The following is a 27,216-nucleotide window of genomic DNA, read 5'->3' as shown; positions in this document are numbered from 1 at the left end:
TGCGAGAAGAAGCGACGGAACGTGTGTGTGTTCTATCGAAGCTGAATAAGGTTCAAAAGTGAATTGTTTTTTACTCGACGACGTCCACCACTACCACTACTTCTTGTTCCCAACAACGACTTGGACTACTGCTGTCCCCGAGCCCGAGACTACTGTGAGCAGGCTGAACGGAGGTCTTGTTTCCCTGCCTGAGCATATCAGACATAGTCAGTGTTTTCGTCGTTCAGAGTCTCCAACGACAACATACACGCTCCATCAACTGCAGCCGCTCGGTGACCGTTTGTAGTATCCGATCGCGGCAATCATCTCTACAGTCGCTGCTACCGGAACTATTTGTGGGGAACGATAAATCCTCATCGTCGCTCTGAGAGAATTTCTGAAATTCTCAGCTCAGACCCTCTGCAGCCAGAAGATCCTCAACCGAAAGGGAGCGACCATCGTCCTGCACGAGCAGTTCACGACGATTCCGTCTCGTTCCGGTGCAAGAGAAGCAACCGGACTCGTGGGGTTCGGAACGACGATCGTTCGAGGAGAAGCTTCGATTTTTGGGCTGAATTCAGTGTTGCCTGAGCCTCGGTCGAAATGCCTGCCGCGCTCTTTGTCGATATGGACCGATCACCTGAAGACCAAGTGTTTCAGCTGGCATTTGAGCTGTCGAGGCTCGGCCTCCAGCCCGCTTCTCCCGACGCCACCGCGACGTCGCCAACGACTACGACGTCGAGCAACTCCGTCTCGAGTTCGATCACATCAGCGATCACACCGTCAAGCCAACTAGGCGATTTGCACAGTTTCGGACAAACCCAAATCAGTCCCTGCAACGGTGGTGGTAGTGGTGGTTCCACAGATCTCGTCGTTGTCGACGGTCGCACTCAGAAGAAATCTCAGAACACAACGGAATGTGTGCCCGTGCCCAGCTCAGAACATGTTGCTGAAATCGTCGGTCGTCAAGGTGAGTATCGGTGCTTCGATACGCTCGATTCCGAGGGTCGTCTCGGCATGCTTTTCTCCTACGAGAAAATTATTCTCTCTTCTCCGTCCGATGTCTCCTTCGGAGTCGAACAACGAGATGGAATCGCTACAGCAGGTGCATGGCCGCCATCTTGGCGCGCGGATCTCATCCACCAACCCCGCGCACTAGCCTTGCAGAGGCGCTGAGAGCTGCGCTGTGGATTGTTCTTTTCCGCGTCGAGAACTCGCAGCCCAAAGGGTGGAAATTGAGGGAATTATTGTTTCCACTGGGGTCGACGGAGGCTTCATCGATTCTGGAAACTTTGTTCCCGGCCTGCTCCTGGAGCGATGAAGTTTTTTCGCGCCTGTTAGGCTTAATGATGCTCTCTCTTGAGCTGTACCGCAGTGAAAGCTGCAGTAGCCCGCGTTGTTGTGGCTGCTGCTGTTGTTGCTGCTGCTGCCTGATATTGCTCCGGACCAGGGCTCCGAATCAGAGGCACTCCGTCGCGCCCCCCCCCCGCCTGAAATCCGCACCTAGCCTTCGCTCGACTGTTTAGATGGCCGAAAACGCAATGGAAAAGTGGGGGGAGGAAAAAATGAATCAGCTCTCTCGGAATCGAGGACCATCTCCTTGCAGCTGCTTGCGACCGATCCGAATGTTTCGATCAGTAGGTTCTCTACCCGTGGGACTCCTCGGCAAAGCTAGGACGGTCCGACCGATTAAGATTCTCGAGATCGGGTAAATACGTCTGATCATCGAAGAGCCGCGGCCTGCGAATATCCTTCCATGAACGGAAAGGAGTCTCCTCTAGAGCAGCCTCGGCAGAGGTCTTTTCGGTTGGTTCATACCCTGATGGGCCGGTCTGCCTACCGTTTTTGGTGGACAACAACAACAGCAGCGATTCGCTCTAAGGCTCTCTCAGCTGCCGGTGCTGCTGCTAGAGCTCACGGTGCTGCGGCCGCGACCGAACGCCGGTCAGCCGGTCGACCGCTGCCGGCCATGCACTCGTTCGGTCATTCGTCGGTGGTAGGCTGCTTCGTTTTCCCTCTAAAGATAGAAGCTATGCTATTGATGATGATAAACCCTTGGGCAGACAGACAGACCGACAGACCATCCAGCCAGCTTGCCTGCCATCTCGCCTTCTCGCCGCTGAGGCAGTCAGCCAACCGCCGGATACGAAGGGCGGCCTAGTGGCCCCAAACCCGGTCAGGGCGGAATCAGAGACTCGGCAGATTCCCCTGCAACTGACTCCCACGAAGACTGACGGAGGCATTGAAGGGCTCGCGGACTGAAGAGCGAGGTGCTCCGTCCACGCAGCGGAGCAGGAGGAGATCTCCGTCCCGGAGAATGCTTTCATAGACTTCACGAACAGGAGATATTTTCCTGGAAATCAAGAGTCCGGATATATCCTCGCGCGACGCAGAGCCATGATCCGCGTCGCACGACTGGCCGAGCCAACGGTGAAGAGCGATTCCTCGATCGCTATGACCACCCGGTTCCACTAGCGCATGGCGACGACGATGATCTCCGCCACGGACGACGAGTTTCGAGAATGCGAGTTTCTCCTCCGGTTCGGCTCCGTGCTGGTCCGCGCTCTCGCCGCAACGAGACACAACAGAACTCTCGATTTGTTGCTGTTGTGCATCGCGGTCCATCGGATATCTGCTGATCCACCGATCACAATCCGAGCTTTTCCAATCGAGAATGGTTCTCATCCACGACCATTTGGCGAGTTCCATTAGTTGATGCTCACCCTTCGTTCCCGGTGCTCTCAGAAGCTAGACCGTTTTCACGGTCATGAAATGAGACGACCTAACGGCGAATCAATCGACGCGACGCTTGGGATCGAATGAGCGAATAAGAGGAATCGGCTCCGTCAAATCTGTTCCCGATCTTATTCGCATCGGGGTTTCGAAAGCGACGTCGGTCGGTGGGTTTAGTGGCGCCTTTTCTACTCGATCCAAGAAGCCCCATTGCTTCATGTTTGATTGGCCCTCAAAAGAACCTTCAGAAACTTGCGGCCGTTCTTGCTGCAGCTTGTCATTTTGCTTGCACGTGGCTGCAGTTGTTCGCTTATCCGACTGGTCTGTTCGATGGCCGGCTCAGTGCCGACTGAAAGCAATAATTTCAATCGACGACACACAATCAGTAGGCTGCATGTTTTAACGCACGCCCGCTCGCCCGCCAGCAGCCAGTTGAAGTGAGTGACCGAACTGAAAGCAACCGAGAATGTCGGTTGTCCGACAAGCAGCCAGGACGGAACAAATCACTAACAACCGCAGTGAAGACTGAGGCCGAGTCGGGCACACAGACAGGCAAACGGAAGACATTCGAACCAGCAAATGAAGTACCGAATCATAAAACGCTGCATAAAATAGGTGACCACGCTGATAAACGAACACTCAGCTAGAACCGTGGCCTTGACGCTCTACAACACTGGATTCGAAGTCTGCTCCGCGCTCGTGTGTGTGTGTGCCTTTGTGCGCGCGTGTGTGATGCGCGACGCCTGTAGCTACGTAGTCGTGTTGCTTCAAGCCTCCGCCGTCGGTGGTAGAGACGCCAGCCGCCAACGAAAGTGATACAACGAGGCAGCTCCTACTACAACGGAGAAAGCGAATCCCAGGCTCGGGTCGCACCGCTTCGTCCAGAACGTGGATCAAGGCCCGAAGAACGATCTTGAACGGGTCCATTCGAACGATCTTCGCGAATTCGGACGCTCTTGAGGCTCCGATAGTGCTGAATGTCGAGACTCGATTCGGACGGCTACCTTACGATTATGGTCTGCACGAGCTTCTTAAGATGCGTCGCGTATTAGCGTATGGATGAATACGATCTCCAGTTCTAGAAGATCCGTTGGGGCAGAGCTCGGCTCTAGAAATTATTGGATGTCGTATGAACGTTCTGTATCATCGCCAGATGGCATCGTCGATGCCCAGAATATCACTGACTGAGAATATCGCTTTTGGAATGATCAGAAACGCGGGTTTAGAAGAATAATTAGCTCCGAGGTTCCACTAGCACCGACTGACTGACTGACTGAGTGATCTTATCGGTCTGTGGAGTCGGCTGTTGGGGACTCTTCGCAAGAGCAGTCCAGACGGACGGGCATATGAAGAGAGCTCGGGGAATCGTCAAAGCAGTCTTTTGATCCCCACACAGTTTTGGCTCACAACGAGTACGCAGGTGGTAACAATGATTGCGCCCGGTATCGACGGAGGTAGGTAATGGTCAATGCCGGGAAGGCGCAATCGCATCTATTCAACAGCGCGTGCATTTCATTGTGTAATCAAGTGATTTACCATGGCTATATGCGGCGGGATAGCTAATGGAACAGTGGCTAGATAAAAAGCGTCAGTGTTCACATTGCAGCACCGACGTTCAGACGGGCGACATTTTGTTGAACGTCCTTGATTCGACCTTGTTCTATCGCCGTTCGCTGCTGTGCTGGCCCTGTCTGCTTGCTTAGTTGCTTGTCGGTTGGTCGGTCGGTCGTTCTGTCTGTAAGTCTGGCCACCCGGTCGTCCGCCCGTCGGTCCGTCCCTCCGATGCCGACGACGCTACTCAGCCAGTCAGTCCTCAACGCAGGCTACCTGCTTGGTTTCTAGTCGTTCTTTCAGCTCCACGTATGGAAGCTGGCGAATCATGCTGTATCATGATTCCAGCCAGGCATCGAGACATTGTTTGCCAAGGATAGCGTTCCTGGCCGCACACTTCCGCTCTGTCAAGGGAAGAAATTCATGGATTAGACGACGATGATGATACGGAGGGGATTCTGAAGTTGCTGACTGTCGGAACAGAGATCGAATGCTTCACAATCAGGCATTCCGGACTGGCAATCTCCCGTGAACACTGCACATCCGCAGTGCGAGCCATGAGCGAAGGGCGTTCAGTGAAATTAATTGCTCGGTCCTTTTTCTTACAGGTTGCAAGATCAAAGCACTTCGTGCCAAGACCAACACCTACATAAAAACTCCTGTTCGAGGAGAAGAGCCAGTTTTCGTGGTCACAGGACGCAAAGAAGATGTCAACGCTGCGAAAAAAGAAATTCTTTCCGCCGCTGAACACTTCTCGTCAATTCGCGCACAGAGGAAAACAAATGGGCTTAATTCCATGGCACCAGGACCCAATTCTAATATGCCTGGTAAGTGTGACCCGATGGCTTGTTCATCGAGCGGCTCCATTGGCGAAGTTCCGGTGTCGTCGAGGTAGCAGGAGGGAGCGTTCGCTCTCGTTCATCGCCCGCGTCATGGGCCGAAAACCGAAGAGCTCCCACACAGAAGCGACGGGATATCGTCCGCCGGAGGAATGGGACGCGGCGGAGGTGAGCGCGGCGACAGCGTCGGTCGATCTCAAATTATAAATTCGCTTTCCAGGTCAGACTACGATTCACGTCCGAGTTCCCTACCGCGTGGTCGGTCTTGTTGTTGGCCCGAAGGGAGCAACGATCAAACGCATTCAACAGCAGACGAACACCTACATTGTGACTCCCTCCCGGGAGAAAGAGCCGGTGTTCGAAGTGACGGGACTGCCCGACAACGTGGAGACTGCGCGCAAGGAGATCGAAGCGCACATTGCCATGAGGACCGGGGGTAGTCTTCACGACCACGGCTCTATCGGATCAGGAACCGACGATGATTTATCGTTCGGCGGACCTGCTACCGGGGCTCACTCTCTGAAAGCGCTGGATAGCCTGGGCATGCAAGATACCGTGTTCGGACCGTGGTCCGCTCTCGTCTCGCAGCAACAACAGCAGCAGCAGCAGAGCCGGGATTCTGCACCGGCCATCGGATCGGCTTTTCCGTTCCATTCGAAGCTGTATCCAGCCATGAACATGTCGTTCCTGGAGGAAGAAAATCCCTTCACAGATTCCCATGGACCGGTATGGCCGGACTTCACGGGCGGCCAGACCGGCGGCCGGCTGACCACAAGTTCCGGTAGCCAGTCTTCAACAGAGGGATCTCTGGACTGCTTTCGCTACGGTCCCGTCGGCGACCGGGTTTCGCCAACAGACTCCCTAGGATCCGCGGGACGTGGACCAGGAGCGAAGATTGCTTCCACCGTTACGCGGGAGTGTGTCGTGTGTTTCGAGTCGGAGGTGGTGGCCGCGCTCGTCCCGTGCGGCCACAACCTCTTCTGTCTGGAGTGCGCGAACCGCCTTGTCGCTTCTTCCAAGCCCCTCTGCCCTGTTTGCGAAAAGCACTGCACACAGGCCGTCAGGATCAGGAACTAATTGACATCTTCAGCACTTTCGTCGATCCCTCCTGCCCACCACTACCCACCGATCCATTGGTGCGAGACCAGCATCAATGGCGAAGAGAGGATGACGACGAAAACATCGAGAGATGTTGCACAAGAAGAAAAACCCCGTTCATAACTTTCTTCTCTATCGCAAGATACTTCAAAACATGGGCAAAAGTGACAACATCCGGGAAATAAGATACGTGCTGAGTACAACAAACACGTATGTGATCTCTGCAACCTTCATTTATCAAACAGCTTCTTCTCGTGTTCACCATGATCCCGCCAACATGAAAACAGCTAGGGGCAGAGCAGCATCTCCACTCATCATTCCGTGAGGAACATCGATCCACTCCTCCACCTATCCATCCATGCAAGAGTATCCTCAGCGAGCCCCGTCGGTCCACCCGCCCGCCTACCCACCATCCTCAATCCACAAGGCTCGAGGGAACGGGTTCTCGTAAAACAAAGTAGACGGCACCCGCTCCTTGAAGAACGACTAGTATTCCTGTTTTTCATTTATTCTGTTATAATAATGTATCCCATGGAGTGTGGAGACACCGTATCACCGAGTGGAAAAATGATGATCGGACCAATGGAGCCAACTGCCGCCACAGACGCCCAAGCAGCTACTTCAAGAACAGAACCCCCGAGTCCGGCATCTCTACGTCGCCGACGTCTCTGCGGGAGAGGAGTCCGCGTACTCGGGGTCGACATTCTTCCAGTAAGCTCAGATCAGAGGATCGTGATGACATATTGAACAAGCTGATTGTATGCGCAACCTAACAAGTAAGAAAATCCATCTACCAACCAAAAATGTTTTCTGAGCAGATCCGAATTCCAACCGACAGCTACACCACTACTCGAAAACACAAACAATTGGAAGCCCACAGACTGGATGGCGAACATTCAAACACACAGATCGCGAGACAGCTTTCCTGGAAATATTATTGCCTCTCTCGAAGCTTTATCTATTAGTCGAACGAGTTTGATGTCAATAATTGACGGAACGCTGCAAAGGGTGACGGCAGCAGCTGCGGAGCCAATCGTTCAAAGCTACTCGATTTCACTCTTTCATCGATTTGGAAGGAGAACAGGAAGGAAAACGTGTTGTCTAATAACTCTTAAAGGTTCTTCACGGTGACTTCGTTCGCTCTTTTGAACCGGTTGGCTTTGAGTCATTCGAGGCTCTCCGTGCAGAAATTCCAAGCGAGTGAGCGAGCGAGAGTGCAAGCTTTGAGCCAAGCCGGCTAGCAAGCAGGCACGCAACCAACCAACTTACCTACCCAACTCCCTACCTACCTTCGCAGCCACCCACCTGAAAACGAACTTAATCCTACCGTGATGATTCCCCATATTTTGTTGATTCGTTCCCCCTATTATTGTTGAACAGATTCCTTGCTATGGACGAAAATTTTATGATGATGACTAGAGAACGCATATGTATGTAGTTATACAAATACGACGATATTCATGGCGATGATAAACGCCATGAGATTAATAATAGTAATTATGATGGTGATGAAAACAGTTTGAGGACCCCGCTGCGGCACCCGATGCCCCGATTCAACGTGCATCGACGCGAATGGACCCGGAATGATCTGGCAGCGTACCGAATCGATCGAATTCGCTACTCCTGAGGTTCCTCGAGCTGCAGTGGGCGGCTGGAAGTTCCGGTCAGATTAGCAACACGGAGAAATCGCTGAAGATTCCGCACCAATAATCAGCCCGAGAGCGGGCGCGGTCGGGAGTTCGACAAACGTTTCACGCGACCTGGTGACCGAAATCGAATCCTCACCTCCGGGATCGCACTTTGCTGAGCTGAGGGTGGGGTCGCTTTCGCCAGCGCAAAAAAAAAACATGCCAACAATGCGATCGTCTTTTCTTACGATTTTTAGCCTCCGTGATTTCTCAAGTGATAACGACAACTTTTGAAGATCTTTTGAATCTTAATGCCATTATTCATCTCCTCCTTCAAGTCCGCCCCCCCGTAATCCTCCTCCTTCCCTCGAGTACGTTCCGTGGATCCCTCGATTTATATCTCCTCTTATTCCGATCCTCCTCTGAACCTGAAGCGTAATCAAAGCGAGTTCCCCAAGGAACTGTCTTCCTGATCACTGTACTAATTGATGAGTGGTTGATGCGACAAAGAAGTCCCTAAATACAGATATCACCCACAATCGATGTGTGGTGGAGAGTGTACACAATATCGTTCATACTGAATAGGATGGAAAGAAAGCGGAGGAGAAGAAGCACGAGCACACAAGGCGAATCTCGGGAGATTCTACGTCACTTGCTCGATGATGGATTGCTCAGCGCGTCCTATGCACGAAACTGAATAATTATGCCCTCAGCTGTGAGACAGCGGAAGAGTGCATATTATCAACAAGATGGAGGAATCGAAACGCAGTGGTCGAACTCTATGCACAGGCGCTTGATACCGACTCATTCTATGAAAAACTGATTTCCTCTTCTCCGTACGTGCGCTTCGGGAGCAACGCGCTCATCGGCCTCGCTTTCTTTTTATCTTAGCCTCCATCCGTATCGTCTTGCGAGTTGCAAGTTTCTCTTCCTTAGCGTTTTAGGGGATAAATTGGACTGAAAATTAGCAATGAAGAGAAGTTCATACATACATATATCCGGGGACTTCCATAGCAAGATATGTACGGGGGACTGTAGACAGATTTCTCATTCGTTCGGTTGCCGGAATCGCTTGCCAGCCCGCTACGACCATTAACAGACACACAGACCCTTCTATATACACACATATATTATACATATTCTATATATTACTAATGAGTTAGTAATAATAGCAATTTTACCGAACACCATGAATCTATCAAAGAATACATTACAGACCACGATTCCTCCGAAGGAATAGGGAATACGATTCAAGTGAATGATTAATACCCCCCAAAGTACTACTACCTTGCTCCCGGGCTCTGTGAGCCACAGCTCGAGCCTACAAACACGGAGAAGATGTTGATCACAAAGAAACGATTCCCATTGATCCTCTTTCTCACCAGTTGAGCTGCCGAATCATCCGTTTCTCCATTCATCCATTCATTTCTCACTTGTCTACTATCCCACCGTTCTTCGCCATGAATCTTTCTATTGAGATACTTTTCCTCTATCTTTTCCACTATAGATCCATCTACCTACTATCAGTCTATCGACTTGCATACTACTATATCGTCTAAGAAAGTTTATAAAATATATATATATCTATTGAAATATATATATATACATATGTCTACGTGAAGAAGTAGCTACAATTGAAGGCTGACGATCGATGACAATAATTTTGATGATCATCATCTCAACGCAACTAGCGAGGGCCGCTATACATCCTTTGATGTGGTGATATGGGGAGCCATGATATCATAGCCTGTCGGGACGTCTCTTGAACACGAGAGTACTGCTCGTTCTCGCTTCGGCCTTTCTCACTCAGACGAAAGCGGCTGTGCCGTAGGAAGCGGCGGCTCCTCGTCACGTCTGGCCCTCCGCTTTGTGGGGGTTCGTCCTCCTTCACATCAATCAAAAGTAGCAAAAGTCGACGACGGAGACGACTGAACCTCGAGTCCGTGAATGAGAGATATGCAAACCCGAGAAGGACGGTCACACTTGGCAGCAAGAGCAACAATCTGATGCGTCTCACTCTCGTCGAGACCAGTTCGGAAGTATCTACTTGTTTTCGCTCCCTTTCTCCGTTGACTCGTTTCCGAATCGCATATTAAAGAATACCCCAACCAGCCGAGCGATTTCCGAAATGACGTCATCATAATCCGAGTTATTTTCCTACCAGATTATGCGCTAAACTCTCCAACTTCCTGAGGGAAATTGCGTCCTGGAATCACAAGACATTGGTGTATCAAGGTTGGAGACGACGTTGAATACAATGACTTTCGATGGTGACGCAGATAGCTGTGTATCTCGAGAACAAGTAGAACTGGGACTTACAGACCTTGACTACTCCCCGAACAGGACCCGAGCGTCGAGGAATCGGTAGAAGTTAAATGCCTTCGTTTGCCTGTGAGGCATAGTGCCAATTGTTGTCGGCTGGTCGGCCGGAACCGATCGATCCAGTTGACCCGATGCAAAAGACGAACCGGGAGAGCGTCGAGGCTAGCGCCCGACGACTTTGCTATCTTTGAGAGTTAACCTCTGAAAACCGTGATTATCGATGTGGTGGGGCGAGGAAAACGAAGAGTTTCTGTTAACGGTGTGCGACGACTCGGAGCGGGTCACCGATCATTATCATCGCATCATACAGTACACATACCGAACTGCTAATGTCTCAATGTGTTCGTTCAAGACACTTCCGCAGCAATATACCCACCTACAATTTATGGTTAGGGCCCACTCTGAGTCCATGATGCCGGACCGATCTCAATATGTTGACTCTGACTATATAGATATATTCTACAAAGAAGCAAGAAACCAACAAAAGAGAGATAATGGCGCAACTGAGATTTTGCGGAAATGGCACCTGATGATGCACTTTGATCATTACTGATAACATACTCGCTGTCGTTTGAAGGATATTCCTTCAGTCCTACCCATGCAAAGAAATATTTAATCGAGAAAGGGGAGGAGTACGCGAACCACGAAAGAGTGCAAGAGGAACTCGTTGCCAAAAACGATAGGGACGTTCGAAGAGCTATTTGGCTCTTGCTCCTTTTCTTACGGTACCCCGATGGACGATGCTTGGGACAGGAGATCGTCTGGCGGTCGACTGCTTGTCTGATTGAGTGCATAGTCTCGGAGTCGGTCAGAGGATCGGTCAGCCGATCGATCGCACGTGGCCTTCTCTGAACATCCACCGATCGAGTCGATGAGCATAGCGGGCATTCTCAAATCAAAGCTGTACGCTTAAGTCTGCCGCATTCAGAGCTGATAGCTCAACATATGGCAGCAGCCAGACACGATGTACGTCGTCTTCATCCTCATCAATGATGGAATAGGTGTCCGATACGGGGGAAGGAGAAGATTTTTACCTGAGACGCGGATAATACGTAGAGAGGAGAAAAAAAAATTCAGTGACTAGGAACCTGTATCAAAGCCTGTCGTGGGCGTCAATCGATCTGTTGGAGCCGCTAGCTTCTCGCCGACGGTGTCCCTAGCCGTGAGCTCCGACCAGTCGAAAAGGTTTCCCGGGCGACAGTCCGCAGCGATCAGTTGATTTATCTTACCTATTTGTACTTTGGATAGCAAAACATGGGTAGTGATACCTGATGATGCATCAGCAGCACTTCTATAACAAGTATAACCAGCACGCAATAACGAGATTCCGACAGTCGTCGGAACCAAGTGACAAACCATACTATATCTTTATATTGTGAGAGGACCGTTTGCCGCGATAGCGAGAACGCAATGGACAGGACTATGATTTGAGGAGGAGCAGCAGCTAGAAAAAATGGAAAACACGAATTGCGAGAGCGACAGCGCGAGCTACATGGTATATTCCATGGGCTCGTTGCTTATTTCATATTTCCCATACGAGCCGATTAAAGAATTTATTGATTGAGTGACTGAGAGTGGATGATTGTCTTTTGAAGTTGGTGTGTTTGGTAGAACGTTATAAAAAAAAATGAAAAAAAATCAGTGATGGTCACACAACAATAAAGAGCAAGAGAGATATCAACGTGCAGCCGAGTCGTAACCACAGGGTACCTCCACTGACAAAGACACCAAGAACAACACCATCAATCCACACAAGAACTTTCATATACGAAGGAAAAAAAACCGAAACAACGATCTGATGCCAGCGGAGGGGGAGAAGAACATCGACTGATGGGAGAAAAGACATGACGAGGAAACAGAGACCATTAATTATTATTCCCGATTCTTATTGCTTATATATGATATGTCATTGTCCAAATATGTTTATTGCGTCAGCGATGGTTACCATTTTAGATTTTTAATGCCAGGTTTTCATAAGAGAATTATAATGCAGAGAGGTTGGAAGAAATATCGGTTCTCTAGATCAGCACTACTTAAAGTAGCAACAAAGATGGGTTTGCTATATTATGGGTGAGGAGGACGATATCGACAAACAGAATTAACCAAGTGAAGATGGTGTCTATGATAACGATCATCATCATGGCTATTGAATACAGTTCTTAAGATTCTCCGAATGATATCGTTTCTTCTACTACATAATACAAAATCGTCGACGAGGACGGATATTGCTTATTATGATTATGGAAAAAATATTGAAGGTTGGTTCTTTATTTTTGAGTTGGACGATTCCATCGTCAGGTGTGATGCTTGTGAGAGAGTTTATGATGATAACAGATAAGTAATGTGAATGACTATAAGGATCCGCAAATATCTCGATACGATGATCATGATGACTGAAGATACGCTGACGATGATGCGTTGTGTCTGTCTTTGTTCGGATGATTTCATAGTTGTAAAATCTATGGCGTTTTTCTTTACCGATTTTATGTTTCCTATTTATTATTTGTCAGCATCACTACAGCAACATCACTAGAAACTCATCCACGAACCCATAGAAACGGACAAAGAGGAGACAAATTCATAACTCAAGCGAAACTTTGCTGCGTTCTTCGCGGCATCGACTCACGAGGGGCATTCAATCCATGCTGGAAAAATCATAAGAATCACCTGCGAGCCACGACAAAGACAGATCACGTACGACACGGAGAGACATGAAATTCCGGAGCAATTATGAGGAAATATCTGGAGGAGGGAGTGAGAAAAAATCAAATGTCCACACCACTTCGGAAATGGTAACCCTGGAGGATGACCTGTGAAAACTCAGAGAAGAAATAAACGAAGCCATTCACAACGTGATCAAGATAACTACGACAAAAACGATAATTTTTCAATTAGTCTCTTTTGATGGAAAATCAATGGCGACAAGAACAGCGGCTGCAATTCAATTGAGAGCATATTCCTATGTATTTAATCGAGGAAATGATACAATTGTATTTTGATATCCGAACTATCCTATCGATATATTGATGATTGATTGATTAATTGACTGGCGACGACTATTGGAATGATGAATATTATTATGAGAAATGATAGTAATAATTCTAAGAATGATTATGATGACCGATGCGATCGCGATAATTGAATGGGCGATTCATTGATCGGTCGACTCATTCGATCTGTCTAGCTGATCGTTCAATATTACAACCGAAATATATTCGCTACAGCGGAAATAAATAGATCATCAAGTCTTTTCATTCAGCGTTCGATTAGCCCCGGATTAGTAGGCATGGGCGGTTTGAATGACCATCGGCGTCCGCAAACGGCAGGTGTTTGCTCATTGCAGCAGTCAAAGCGGAAATGGAGCCGGCTGCATGAGGTCTTCGAGAGCGAGAAGCAGATTCCGATCCAGAACATTCGAAGAGGACAGGCCGCCTGACAACCCCGCAAGGTTCGAAGGGAGCGGTTTTCATTTCAGGGATTCTCGACTAGGTCATTCTACCCCGTGTCTTGCCCAGGGTGGCCTCGCATTCCCGCGAAATTCCTCGACCCCAGGAGCTCTCGCTCCCGGTATTCAGCTTCATCTCAGGCGTCAAGACCATCGAAAAATGCTGTTTCAATATGAGCGATTCCCACGCCTTCAGAGGACGTCTGTCAAAGAGCTTGGATCGAGACTCTCGGAAGCTCTTCGTGAAGAGCTCGAAGCCTGGACACGGAGTTACCAGACCCCAAGGGTCTCCTGGATCCCATCAATGTAGCGACACTCTTACCGGGCGGCAGTGCTCTGCCGAATAGGGGGGGAGCTGCTGCCACTCGCTCATGATAGTAGAACTTTCAGCTCGGGTGCCGCGCATTTCCTAGCTTTCAGCTGAAGCGATCTAACGATCTGAGCCGGTATGATTCCAATTGAAAACTAGTTCAGATTTCCTTCTCGGAGAATCTTCTGCGCATCTACCAGAAGCCCACACTTATGTTAGACGGGGTACAGACAGGAGCCTAAGGAGGGGCAGCATGGCTGCGATCTGCGATTCCTCTGCGCTTCATCCCTCTCTCCATCTCCCTCTGGGGCATTCCTCTTACTCCGGAAGCTGTCAATGTCTCACCCGGCAATCGTAATAATGACTTGATGCTCAACACCTGCAAATTGGTGATCTATGAGACTCGCATTGAGTGTTGGAAACCCGCCGATATTTTCGAAAGCCCTGGAATACCAGGGTCCAGTCAACCCCCGAAAGTCTTCCGTGACCCAAGGGTGGTCCACCCGCCTCGTTTCGAGAAATACTGCTTCAAGGATTGTGGCGCTCGTGTTCGTGGAGGGGACCTCGATTCATATCGCTCTTGAGGGCCGTGAGCTTGCGGTTGTTCCGGACTCCGAGTTGCCTTGGAAAAATGAGCTCTCGGGAGATTTCGTGGAGTATGTCCGCTCCCCGCACGCGTCTCCCCTGTTTCGGCTCGCCCGAGAAATCCAATCTGCACGAGAGTCCAATCATAATTGGCAGTGAATACTTCCCGAGTCTTTGTGCGATGCGGAGTCAATCAGCAGAACTCTCAGAGACTAGGTCTTAACGAGACGTTGTACCCCTCGGAAGTTTTCCGGAGTCTCCCTGACAGGTGATGCTCAGTCTCAGTCAATACATTCGTGTCAGTTCCCCCGTCTGATCGCCAACAGGAACCTCGCTCGAAGTTCTCGAGTCGAGAGTTAGTGCAATAGTCAGACATCACTGATTTGAGTGCGAATCGAGCCGCAATTCAGCGGATTGAGTTCAGTGTTCATTTCCTATTTCAGCGAAATCGCAGTCGAAGGTGATAGGTGAGGATGTCCCTCCGATAATATCCGCCCGCTCAGAATGCTGTATGACTTTTACGAAACGATTTAGATTTTTCTGCGCATTCGACTTGTCCGCTCCGCTTTCTTTCTGTGGAAAGTTCCTTGCTCCCTTCGCACAAACAAAGAGTGTTCCAAGGTCGAGCCGATCATCATCGCCGCACTCTGCCGCCGCCACTGCCTACTCCGGTAGGGCCTGTGGCAGCGACGGCATCATTGACGGCGTCAACAAAAGCAGCAATGGCATCAGCTCAAGAACGTCGATAACACCGAAGATGGAGAACATTTCTCAAATTGTGTAGCTAGCAGCGAGAATCCCGTCGTTCCGTAAACCACTCCACTCGAGTGTATCAAATTGAATGAGGGGTCATCTTCACGCGGTCGGAATGATTCGGTAATTATTATAGCTCACCGAGACTTCGGGACTTTCGGTACGGAGACACCGAGAATCGGTCCGCGCCCCAGGTGAGGTAAAGGGTGTTTCTCATCGAGGGGAGGTCTCCATGAAGAAGAGCGCCTTCGACCGTCTCAAGACGTCTCGCTCCCGACTCGCGCGCTGCATGTCTCACCGATTCGTGATCTATCCCTGTTCGACTATTGACCACGAAACTTTCGGGCGAGGATAAGGCGTCCGATTCGATGAGTTCCCACAGAGAGTTGATGCCGGGAGATGTTTCTTCGAGAAACGGCTCTCGATCGGCTGAATTCTCCGTTCGTCAGCCGACCGCTGTTATATGGCCGCAGCCCCTGTGACCGAACTCTCAGATTTTCCTGAAATCCAAAGGTCGGCGAAGGTTGGTTGGCAGAGATGTTGACGGAATCCCGCGGCTGATGCTCTAGTCGGGCCTTATAGGTTAGAATGATCGATTCGTCCGTATCACGGTGGCAGGTGATCAGTTGATCAGTCGATCGATGAACTTGCCGAGAACTACGGGCTGTGCGCATGAGAGACAATATGGCGGTCTCGCGATACAGTCCATGCAAATCGACCTGAAACTTTCTCCATCCCTCACGTCAGGAACGCAGGGGTGATGCGTTTCTTATGGTACCAGCCCCACGCCGACGTACAACTCGCATCATATAGATACGTCCCGAATCACAAGCAAGCATTCGGTTGAAGAACGATCCTGAGCTATATCGACGATAAAAACCTCCCAGATGAGGTGAAGTTCCTTCATGGTGGGCTCACCTGGATCGTGCGAGCCTACGTTGCTCCACTAGAGCGATCTACCAAGCATGCACTCACGCGGTGAAGTCGGCCCCGGCTCTAGGCCGATCTTTCGCAGCGAGCGGATCTCGCCTCTGTACACGGAGGATTGACTTCACCGCGGCTCTACGCCAGGAAGGAAGGAAACGCAGTCAGTAATGACGAGAGAGATTCTGTCTTGGCCGATTTTATTTCGGTTTCCTTGCTCAAGCCAAACTTAATGATACGGTCCTCAGCTTATGCTACGTCCACGAGATAAACTCCGGGAGATATTATTACTAAAACATGAGAAACGAGAACGCCGGAGCACGCTCTTAGTGTAAGATCCGGTGTTTTTAATTAAAATTAGCAACAGACGTTATGCATCACACTGAGTATATGAATTGATGATGAGCATACCTGCTCTCTTCTGAATGACGACAGATGATTATGTCTTTTGCTAGGATTGCTAAGCTTCTCTATTCGCATTGGGTCTTCTCATTCTATTCTATCAGTGATCCTCAGTCTTCGAGAAATTGCTCTCAAGCTGAATCTTCCAATTCAGCGTTGTGGAGAATACTCTCGAACGAGAACGGTGCGAAGAGGTATCCTTCCCCGTGGTAGAATTTGCTCTGGAACTCCACCCTGTTGATGAACGGAAGTTAGACAACCAATATAAGCGAGAGCATGAGTAAGAAGCTCAAAATAAAAGATGCCTTCAACACTGACCAGTGGAGACGAAGAGCATGAAGGAAAGCACTGAGGCCTTCCATGAGGAGCAAAACCATCACTGTCAGACCCGCCCAGAAACCGAACATGAGGAAGAGTACGATCCCTCCCATCGCGCCATCCTGGTTGAGTCCGACCCTCAATACCTGGTGGAAACGAAATTCGAATTACATCCGAAGTAAACCTCATATCGAAGAGCCTTGAGACTCTGAGGATGTGGGGCTCGAATGTTCCTCCGACATACTCACCATGTTCCAGAGAACTTCAGATAGCTGCGCGTGGGCGAGGGAGAGCGCCCACAGACGTAGATACGACGCCGTGTGTGAAACGGAACCCAGGCAGTACTCGATAGTGTGAATCGCTTGGTTGATGAAAATTTCTCCAAAGTCAAAGTTGTCGAGGGTGATGCCATGACCGAAATCATGTCCGGCATTGTTGACGACGGTTTCCTGCATCGCAGGTTGCTGCGCAATAGTTCCGTCTTCGTTATAAATAATTTGTGTCTCGTCCTTCTGCTGAACCTGAAACATGGAGGCTATTCAACATCCGGCACCCGGCACGACAAGGCCTCTCCCTCCATAGATGACTGGACCTCAGAGTGATAGCGCTTGGGATTGATTTCCGAATTTTTCGGCTTGCTCACCTGAACGGTGTTGAGAGTTCCGTATTGACCATTCTGAGCCAACCAGAGTTTTCTCAAAATTAAGGGCTTGGCCAATAAAATCCAGGGAATGCATGCCATTGCAATGAGGACGAGTATCACCTACGGAGAGGACAAATGCGATTACTGCGGAAGTTCGCTGAAATTTCGACGGTGGGTCCTCGACATTATTTCTCCTCGCGCGACGCTTGAATCGTCGGATTTACCTGGAAAAATTGCTGGCCCGTATAGAAAGACTCCGTGATACAGGTGCCATCTGAGGCCGGATAACTGAACATGACCATATTGATCAACATGAGGAGCAGAGACGGTGCACACGACGGATTCTCATAGTATGTCATCCATTTTCCGAGGATGCACAGCACTAGGTAACCGAAGATACTCATCAAGAAGATCATTTGCGGGATGAATTCACAGATGATGTTCAAGCGGTTCTGAAGAAAAAAGAGGGGATGAAGCTTCCTTTTGAGCGCTTGCAATATGATGTGCATGGGCATCTCCAAAAGGGCTTATCGCTTCCGGGCTCGCCGGACCTACCTGGAAGAACCGATGGTTGTAGAAAGAGAGCATGACTCCGAAGGTCATTTGCATGACGCCCAAGATAACTGAGACTTTCATCTTATAACTATTCGAGAAGGGGATCTTGTTTGTAGCCAGCTGCCATATGGGATCAACCCCAAAAGCGTACGGAGTACCGTCGAAGTTTTTCGATGGCAGCAGCATAGAGGAGTCGTTAGAGAGGTCGCTTTTCTTAATGGACCAAGCGCTCCCGAATATATTCAGGGATTTTGAGAAACAATCGTTGTAAATGAGACCAGTGTAGATGGAGAAGCCTCCCATCAGCAGGATAATGTATCTTCCCCCGAAAAACGTGTTCCAGATTTCGTCTTTGCTTTTCTGCGCCATGATGCCTTGTTCTTTGAGAACCATCCACAGAGCGAACAGGAACATTATCAGGCCGTGGCCACAATCGCCAAACATAACAGCGAACAGGAACGGGAATGTGATGACAGTGAAAGGTGTCGGATTGATTTCCCGATATGACGCAACTCCGTACGCGTCAACCATGGTCTGGAAGGCTGCCGTGAATTTGTTTGTCCTGTTGTAAGTTGGGGGCGTTTCCTGGAAGGAAAGACAAAGTCTTGACTAGATCGGAATGCGAGACATATTCCGGGACCAGCAGCTTCAACGGTTTCATTATGTCATTGTCGTTATAGTCTCCGGCTTCGAGCTTCAGACAACGCTCACTTTAGTGTCCATCCTGTTGAGAATGCAAGGAACGCTCGATCCCGATTTCTCGGTTCCCCTCCGCAGGGCATAGTGTATGCGGTCGATATCATTGACGGCGCACCAACACTCGGCGATGAGGCATTTTTGGGTCACATCCAAGTTGAATAGATTCAAGGTGTGGTAGATGGCTTTAATTTTACGCACTCTGACTACCCTGGAAACAAAGACGAGCGCCTCAAAAACTCCCGATCATATGAAGCTTCATAGGCTAGGAAGGGGGAGAGGTTAGGGGTCGATACGATCATCAATTGCCTCAATTGTCCTGTGTCGTCAGCCAAACCTAATTGGCACTGCTAACTGACCAGTTCTGAATGTTTTTATTCGCTGCAGCGAGAACTCGATGGCGATGATCTTGGGTCTGACGGAGCACAGTGTTAAGATCTTCGATTCGGGTGAGAACTCCAACGCTCATCTCGCGCCTTTCTGTCGGAGTGTCGGGACAGGGATAGAGAGTGGCACGGAAGCTCTCGCAGATCTTTTTCACCTGTGAAGTACGAGGAGGGTCAAAACCCACGTACGCTAGTCGAAAGGCGATAATTCAGCCCCTCGTATTTGAGATCAGCACAATCATTCAACTCTCAAAACCAAGCTCCAGAGAAGAGAATTTACCTTGGCTTTCAGTTGATCTCCTTGGAAGAAGATTATGAACACACTTTTCGAGACCAGATCCCCGGAGACCGGATCTTCAAGAGCGACATCGATGTCACATTGTCGCAAAAACACATTCCCATGACAGACACGCCAGAGGAGTCGTTCGAAAGACGGCAACCTCTCTCGGAGGATCACTCCGGCAACGAAACTGAAAATACCGAGAGCACAGTTTCTCACATACAGTTCTTCCTCCCGGAGGATCCATGGATTATTATCGGGCAGGAGTTCCGGAACTCACCCGAGCTTCAAGGCTGCGGCACCCGCTGCGTTCTGGGGTTGACCTCTGGCGTCTTCTCCGAGTAGCGTGGCATGCTCATCGTGGGTTGGGCCACCGTCCGCCATCTGCAGTATTCCGTCGTCATCCCAGGCACGTTCAGACCCCGAATGATAATGGATCGCCCCCACCTGATACTTTTTCGACCCTCTTGGATTACTTGTGCTCCACGGACCCATACCAACCTGTGCATTAGCGTGAAAAAACCATTCAGCCAGCTATGAAAGCATGCATGGAAACCATATTTGAACGAAAGTCTCGGAACAAAATTAAGCATGGAATCGGCGACTGATTGGCGTTCAGCTCGCCGCGGCTGGAGTACCCTGAATAGAGCTGTCGAGAAATGATTAGCGGAATACGGCGCGCCTCCCATTCGCGAATCAGGGGTACAGTTCAAAACTAAACAGAGCAGGCCCTAGTACAGAAAAGGATTTTTCCCTTCGGGGAGAAGGGAAGAGGAACCGTGATGTACATACCGCTGTCTGATGGATAAGATAAGAAAGGTCTTCCATGAAATTTTCACGGGAAGCTTCTCGACAGAACGGGAAAAAACTAGGAAGGTACCCCGAGCAGCGATAAATAAATATTCTTGAGGAAGAAATGAGCGAGAAGTGGAAGCGTTATGAACGCTGAATATGAAAAAAATTAGGAATAGAAACTGAAGGGGTGCGAGAACGTTAGTGCAGAACTGCTCGGAACAAGCTCCTCATGGATGGTGACGATGAGCGATATCAAGTGGGCGTTATCCATGACTTTTCATAGAGTCTCGACCGCGATGAGCTCCCGCCTCTTCTCAATATTAGAGATGAGTGACCGAGGAGCGGCATCGGATTCTCCACGGACTCACCTCGTCGAAGAACTGTTGGGTTTGTTTCAGGATATGCTTCAATTCGGTCAGCTCGAGGAACGTCTTTTTGAGAGCTTCTGCATTGGTGTTCACCTGGAGCGCGCATTTCGATACTTCAGACTTTCTGCTACGGGATGACCATCATGAATGATACGACCCTATCGCGTATCTCTCACCTCGTTAAGCTCATTCTCGAGTTTCTCAAAAGTCGCCTCCAGGTCGATCATCTCCCGCGGCTGTGGTGCCTCGGGGTTGTCCCCAAAAGACACGATTGGTAGATTGTCCTTGCGAACTTCACGTTCCAAGAAACCTAGCAAGAGGGGATACAATCAGCAACGCTTCAAGGACTTCCGGGCGAGCCCCCTGGCTCTGGAGCCCCAAAAAGCCCAAAGTCCCATATTTGGAATCCCTTCGAACACTCACGTAGTTTCCGCTCCATTTCGTCGCATCGCCGTACTTCATTGACGAATTTTCTTTGGAAAGCGTTGGTCGCTGAATTCAACTGGAAATGAAAGGAAAGTCGTCAGCAGATCGCAAGGATGAATTACAAAAAAAAATGCCGTCGGTAAGGGGTAACTCGAGTCGCACGCTGAGGGGATAGTATGTAGAGTTTTTTTCACAGCGAAAATTGTCAGTCGTGGAAGGAATGTCTGCGCAGGGACTTGAGGAGCCCCCATTTTCCAGCGAGATCCGCTCTCTGAGGAGGAGTCAGTGGCAGAGTATAGATACGATCTGCTACGGAACGCGTTCGAATGTCTCGATTCTCTCGAGTGAGGCAGCAGAGAGCGGCGACCATAGGGACGATTATTTTCAGCAATATGCTGCTCTCCCAAACTCGACACCTGGGGGATTGGACTTCGAATTTCGTGGAAAAGACCACGGCATATGACTGGCATCTGTTGGAGTTGTCCGAAACTCAGTGGTCGATACTCACGTCACGGAACTGCACCAGACCCAGTTCTCCCAGCTCGGCAACACAAGCGTATGCCGCTTCGGACTGTAGGAAGAGCTGACACAACGTCATCTCCTCTGAACGAAGCTGCTGACCCATGGTGCAAGATATTTCGGTTCGCAACGAGAGAACTTCAACAGAGGCTCACAGACCCTGAGGGGGTTCCACACTCAAGTCTGCGAACACTTGTAAGATCTTTCGCCCCTGCAGTCGAGAGGCGAAAGGTTTTGCTCTGGCGGAATGTCAAAATGGCTTCCCGACTGAATGAAGGGTTCTCTTGTCGAACTACATCCTCGGCGGATTCCACGCTTAGTATAAGAGCCGAACTGGATCGTTGCAACAGCGAATCACTCAAAGTTACTGAGCACGACTGACGGACGGCGACACGGCACTTGTCCACTTAGTCTTGTCATCATCATATGGCCAAGAGTGTAGCGGCAATATTCGAAAACTCCTCTTAATGGCAATCGCTTCCCGTCGGAGAGTCTCTGAGGCGCTTCGTAGATTGAACCGGAACCGGGGTTATGAATCGGTCCGATTTTTCTTTAATTTGCAATCAATTGAGTTGATTTCGAGATTTCCTCCCGTTTCGTTCAGCTGTCTGCTCTCCGTTTTTTTTTCAGAGGAGAGCGCGCGCAGATTTCTCATCGACTATCCGCTGTATGAAACTCCCTCCGGCTGTCTCTCGATTCCCTGTATGGGTTCGCAGTCCTCCCAAGAATCGAAAGAACAAAAAGCTCCGAGGCGCTCCGAAGTCCGAAGAGCGATGTGATCGTCCAATTTCTATTCCCAAACTCTCGGATGGGGCTGTCAGATCCCAGATGAGCGCTAAACGAGGAGCGTTTCCTCTATAGGAGAGAAGCCATTTCTACACAGATTGTTCTGAATGGATACGAAGAGCGAAATTGTTTACTTCGCTGGACCGACGCCGCTATCGCGCTTAAAATGTTGAAAAGCTGAAGAACTTCCCGATTTCATGCACTAAGTGAGTGTTAACGAAATTTTAGAGGCTTTGAGGGATTATGTAGACACCGGGAGCAATACCGGCTGCGGTTTCTCAGCTATCAGCTGACGTTCTCGCCGACTCGCCGAACGAATGGAACCATGTTTGGCTCCTATTGGAAGAAAAATTGTGGAACAGAAAATTTAGCTTAGCGATGCTCCTTTCGCCTCGCGGAGCGATGCGAACTCGCTGGCTCTGTGTTCGCACCATCCATCGTACCGGAGGCTCTCCCCGTTCACTGCGAATTCTGAATCCTAAGTCTTATTTCAAGGTGTTCGGAGGAAGCACCCCCTGGGATCGCGGAGAAGTGGCGGCATCTCCACAGATAAACAGCTTGTGCTAGCCGCGGATAATCTGCGATCAGATGGACAAGGCAAGCGACGATATCTCAGACAAAGAAGTCGATGCAGACATCGAGGATGGGGCTCTCGACCAGAAGAGCGCCGAAGTTTCAGAAGGATCCCCTCGATCAACGGACGGGAACGCGTCGACCGCCCTAGCTGAGAACGGGAAAGATAGCGACGAGCAAGTACCCGACCCGGAACCCCGTCCCGCCGAAACTGAAGCGCTCAAGAGTGAGGAAGAAAATCGACAAGGACCGGCATCTGCTCAAGCGTCCGCGGCTGTGGAGCCGACACCTGCGGCAGCCCCCACTGCAGCGGCGATCTCAGCTGCAGCGGCGGCAGAAGTGGGCTCCTCGACGTCGCGGTCGAAAGATCCTGAAGAGAGGCAGTTCGAGGAGAATGTCAAGTACCTCTACAGAAGCCACCAGCGGGAGCCCGGCAAGCGCAGGGTCAAACCGAACCTTCAGCTTCTGGAGATGGACTTGAACCTTCCCGAAGAAGACTCCGAGGACGATTCCGACTACAAAGTCGATGGCGATGAAGATCAAGGCGATGACGACGAGGAAGACGATGACGACGACGCGACCGACGACGATGACGAGGCTGCCGCGGCGACGAATGAAGACGGCAAAGCGAAAGATGCTTGTGCGAACGGCGGCGATCCCAGCGATCGGAAGAAAAGCGAATCCGAAGGCATGAATGGTCTTCTATCCGCTGTCGAGAAGGCAAAACAACTTTCAGAGGGAGGTCTGACGAACGGCGTTTTAAAAGTGAATGTCTGTAACATCTGCCTGGGCGACATGTCTGGTGAGACGGATGAAATCGTCGAATGCGACAACTGCGGCGTGACCGTCCACGAGGGCTGCTACGGTGTGTCTGACGGAGATTCTGTGCTCTCGACGGGAAGTTCCTCCTCTACTGAACCGTGGTTCTGCGACAGCTGTAAAGCTGGCGTGGAGAAACCGAAGTGTGAACTGTGTCCAAACATGGGAGGTAGGTTCCGACTGCGATATGAGATATAATTATTGCTCAGGCTCATGTATGTTTGTTCCGATTTATTCACCTGACCGCCGTGACGGACAAGGGTGACGAACTCCGGCTCAACAACACGCTATTCACAGGAATCTTCAAAGAAACGGATGCCGGACGCTGGGTGCATCTAGTGTGCGCCCTGTACACGCCTGGGTGCGCGTTCGGCTCAACAGAAAAACTCACACCGGTCACACTTTTCGAGATGCAGTATTCCAAATGGGGAGCTAAGCCTTGTCATCTCTGCGAGGATCCTTTGATGGCGAGAACAGGTGAATCCCCGGCATATTATCTCATTTAAGTTCCCCCTATGATCTCGCTCCTCTGGCGACGTTGAGGTCACCCGCGCTTTTCTGCGGAGCTCATGACGGTTATTTCTTCATTTTTCGCAGGTGTAACGATCAACTGCGATGCCGGCATGTGTCGAATCAGTTTCCATGTCACATGCGCGCAACGTCAAGGATTGCTCTCTGATGCTAACCCGGAATACATCGCGGATCCGTTTTATGCTCATTGCAAAGTTAGTCCGAATCCCTTTCCTCGTGTCCACATCTACCTCCATCTACGGATGAATCCGGCGTGACTCGATCGGGAGGAGTCGTACAATGTTTTCCTAACTGCCGCAGGTACACGTAGATAAGATGAAGATGAGAACTAAGAAACGGAACTGGGCCCTCATCCAGTATCAGGTCCGGATGAAGCGAGAAAAGGAACAACGAGAGGAACTCGAAGGCCAACAACCGCCCAAGGAAAAAGAGAGAATACTCAGAAAGCTCAATTGGCTGAGGGAGAGGTGAGCGAAATCACGCATCCCGTACTTCGATCTTTTCACCCGTATCTGTTTGTCGAAGAATTTAGCCGAAAATCGGGAACGCTGACTCATTTCGGTTTCCAGGTACGCTATCAAGAAAGAGAATAATACGAAAGTTTGGCTACCGACGCAGAAAATGCCACGCTTCATGCCCTCATCGGCGACTGCTATTGAAAAATACCGGAAAAAAGCAGAGCTCTACGGTTTAACTCATCTGCTCGTGGCACCTCCGGAAGATCGTAGGTGGCACACGCAAGTATCATTCTCAGTCGATTTCGTCTCCTACTTCCTCGACCGACAACGCCGGATAAAGGAATCTGAGAAAACTCTCGAGAAAATGATCGAAGAGAGTACAATGCTCCGAAGACAGCAGGCCTTGATGAGTGAACTCTACGAAAAAGTGTCTGGCGTTTGTAAGGCAGAGCGCGCTCACAACCGTCACATGATTGAAGTTCTGAATAAACTCTGGGCGCCATTGAGGCTGCTGGGAATCAAATTCGAGCCCCAGATGCTGCGCGACCATGCGGAACGCCAAGGCTTCACCTCCCCTCAGAAAATGCTGAAGAGTTGCAAGGTAGGTTTCGGCTTCCCGAGGAGGCTCAACGCTCAATTAGCCGGAATCCCGGGTGAAGATTGGAAATTGGGAATTGACTATGGAAATACGTGAGAACTGACATGCGCTCTATCTTGCCCTTCAGGTATGCAGTTCTGTTGAAGAACAACACCAACAAATCGAATGCGAACAATGTCACGCCACATTCCATCTTTTCTGTTTGAACCCGCCGTTGACGAGGTTTCCGAAGAAGACGAAAGGCATCAACTGGCTGTGTGAAGATTGTTTGGAAGCGAACAAAACTGCTCACGAACGAAAGAAAGCCTTACCCTCGGCGCGGAGATCCAGACAACAGTCTTCCCGCATGGCTCGAGCAACAAGTGAGGAGAGTGTGTCTAGACCGCCGCGAGGAAAAGCTAAGAAGAAACCTGCGAGGAAATCAGCGGCGAAAGCTAAGGAGAAAACAAGCAAGGAAGAAGCCAAAGAGGCCACCGACCCTGAAACTGAAGATGACGCCACAGCTGCGGTCGCTCCCACCGACACGGCGACGGCGAGCTCGGAAAATGCCGAGACAGAGACGGTTGACGAGTCTCCGACGGAGAAAGAGAAGAGTCCCGCCGAAAAAGCTCCTAGGACATCCAAGGGCAGGAAGAGACGGAAAACCCCGGTGAAGGTCGGGGGCTCGGCATCCAAGAAGAGGAAGTCGACGACACAGACCGCCTCAGAGGACGCTGAATCCGCAGCAGTCGACTCGACCGATACGAAAGAGCAAATTGAAACCGAAAGCGAACAAGCGGATGATCTGAAAACTCAAAAGCAATTGACGGACGAACCTGAAGACATGGATGTTCCTGTATCCAAGGATGAAGAAACAAAAGCTGAAATCAAGAAGAAAGAGACCGAGGTTCACACCAAGAGCGATAAGAAAGATTGCAATGCGGAATCGTCTGGAAAGAAACACTGCGTCAAATGCGAGAGCAGCGATACGAATCAAATCGTGGTGTAAGTGCCCTATGTATATAATGCCGGTTGCCCGGGGCTCCCCATCTGCATTGTTCCGCCTTTTAGGCCAGTTAGAAAAACTCCGAGCACGTCCTCCGATTGGAGCGAACGAATTCCGAGTCGACGTAGCCCATGGTCCGCTCGTGGAGATCACTGGTGATTGAGCCCAGGGGACCGACCGATTGAGCTTTGGCGCCTAACGATTCTCTGTGACATTTCAGATGCGACGAATGCAATCGTGGGATCCATTGGAGTTGCCTCGAACCACCTGTCAAGAAAAACCCGAAACCTCGCGGTTACACTTGGACCTGCGAGGAGTGCGAGAACAAAGACTCGAAAACCGAGCCATCGCCGTCGAAGACGGAATCTCCCGTCAGGAAAGACGATTCGAAAGACGAACACACAGGCTGAAGTTCTCTGTTCAATGTTTACATCATTCCGGAAGGGGACTCCGCCGCAGCTTCTCGCGTCGGAGGATCCTTGTGTACAACACGTGTAAACAATATGAGTCTTGCATTTTATTTGGTTGTATATTCGTGGAAGATCCCCCGGTTTTTGAAAAGCCCACCGTTCCAGGATACTTCCAATATTGGAAGGGAAATCTTTCGTGTGATCATCCCTCGGTGTGAAACCTCTCGTGGAGCATCGAAGTTATTGAGACGCAGAAAATTCTACGTCGCTCTCGACGACGGCTCCCGAGCAAGCGAAGGCGTGCTCAATATTCGATGAGCGGAACTGTAGGAATAGATGACAGATTACAGGCATTCTAGGCCGCTACAGAACGCGATACCGCGCGACAGACTATACATAGCTGTGTAGATCATCTCGAGCTGCTTTTATTGATAAGTTAAACACTAACTGGCTCAATCGCATCTCATGAATACTGCCTCGCTAACGTCTTATCTTCTCGGC

At 50.1% G+C, this 27,216-nt stretch overlaps 3 protein-coding genes across 3 annotated transcripts; 2 read left to right on the top strand and 1 right to left on the bottom strand.

The window, feature by feature from the left end:
• Window positions 1-582: 582 nt before the first annotated feature.
• LOC100907601 (RNA-binding protein MEX3B) lies at window positions 583-6,371 on the top strand. The gene is made up of 3 exons (XM_003741117.2): window positions 583-949; window positions 4,872-5,090; window positions 5,323-6,371. The coding sequence occupies exons 1-3, from the start codon at window positions 583-585 to the stop codon at window positions 6,177-6,179; spliced, it is 1,443 nt and encodes a 480-aa protein (XP_003741165.1). The 3' UTR covers window positions 6,180-6,371.
• Window positions 6,372-16,367: 9,996 nt separating this feature from the next.
• Vha100-1 (V-type ATPase subunit a family protein Vha100-1) lies at window positions 16,368-21,752 on the bottom strand. The gene is made up of 14 exons (XM_029110853.1): window positions 21,545-21,752; window positions 21,034-21,112; window positions 20,787-20,920; window positions 20,611-20,703; window positions 19,728-19,948; window positions 19,448-19,637; window positions 19,141-19,322; window positions 18,797-18,992; window positions 18,086-18,670; window positions 17,755-17,982; window positions 17,531-17,650; window positions 17,136-17,408; window positions 16,888-17,033; window positions 16,368-16,803 (listed from the first exon to the last, which is right to left on the bottom strand). The coding sequence occupies exons 1-14, from the start codon at window positions 21,659-21,661 to the stop codon at window positions 16,701-16,703; spliced, it is 2,667 nt and encodes an 888-aa protein (XP_028966686.1). The 5' UTR covers window positions 21,662-21,752; the 3' UTR covers window positions 16,368-16,700.
• A 1,177-nt stretch (window positions 21,753-22,929) lies between these two features.
• LOC100907309 (PHD finger protein 14) lies at window positions 22,930-26,715 on the top strand. Its single transcript, XM_018638623.1, has 7 exons — window positions 22,930-23,902; window positions 24,031-24,210; window positions 24,331-24,458; window positions 24,565-24,731; window positions 24,834-25,323; window positions 25,448-26,304; window positions 26,526-26,715. Exons 1-7 carry the CDS (start codon window positions 22,930-22,932, stop codon window positions 26,713-26,715), a joined length of 2,985 nt encoding a protein of 994 aa, XP_018494139.1.
• The last annotated feature ends 501 nt before the right edge of the window (window positions 26,716-27,216 follow it).

The sequence above is a fragment of the Galendromus occidentalis genome, unplaced genomic scaffold (genome assembly GCF_000255335.2).
Source record: "Galendromus occidentalis unplaced genomic scaffold, Mocc_1.1 scf7180000077121, whole genome shotgun sequence".
NCBI classification, from domain to species: domain Eukaryota; kingdom Metazoa; phylum Arthropoda; class Arachnida; order Mesostigmata; family Phytoseiidae; genus Galendromus; species Galendromus occidentalis.
Note: the sequence above shows the minus strand (reverse complement) of the source record. Positions and strands in the feature narration are given on the sequence as shown.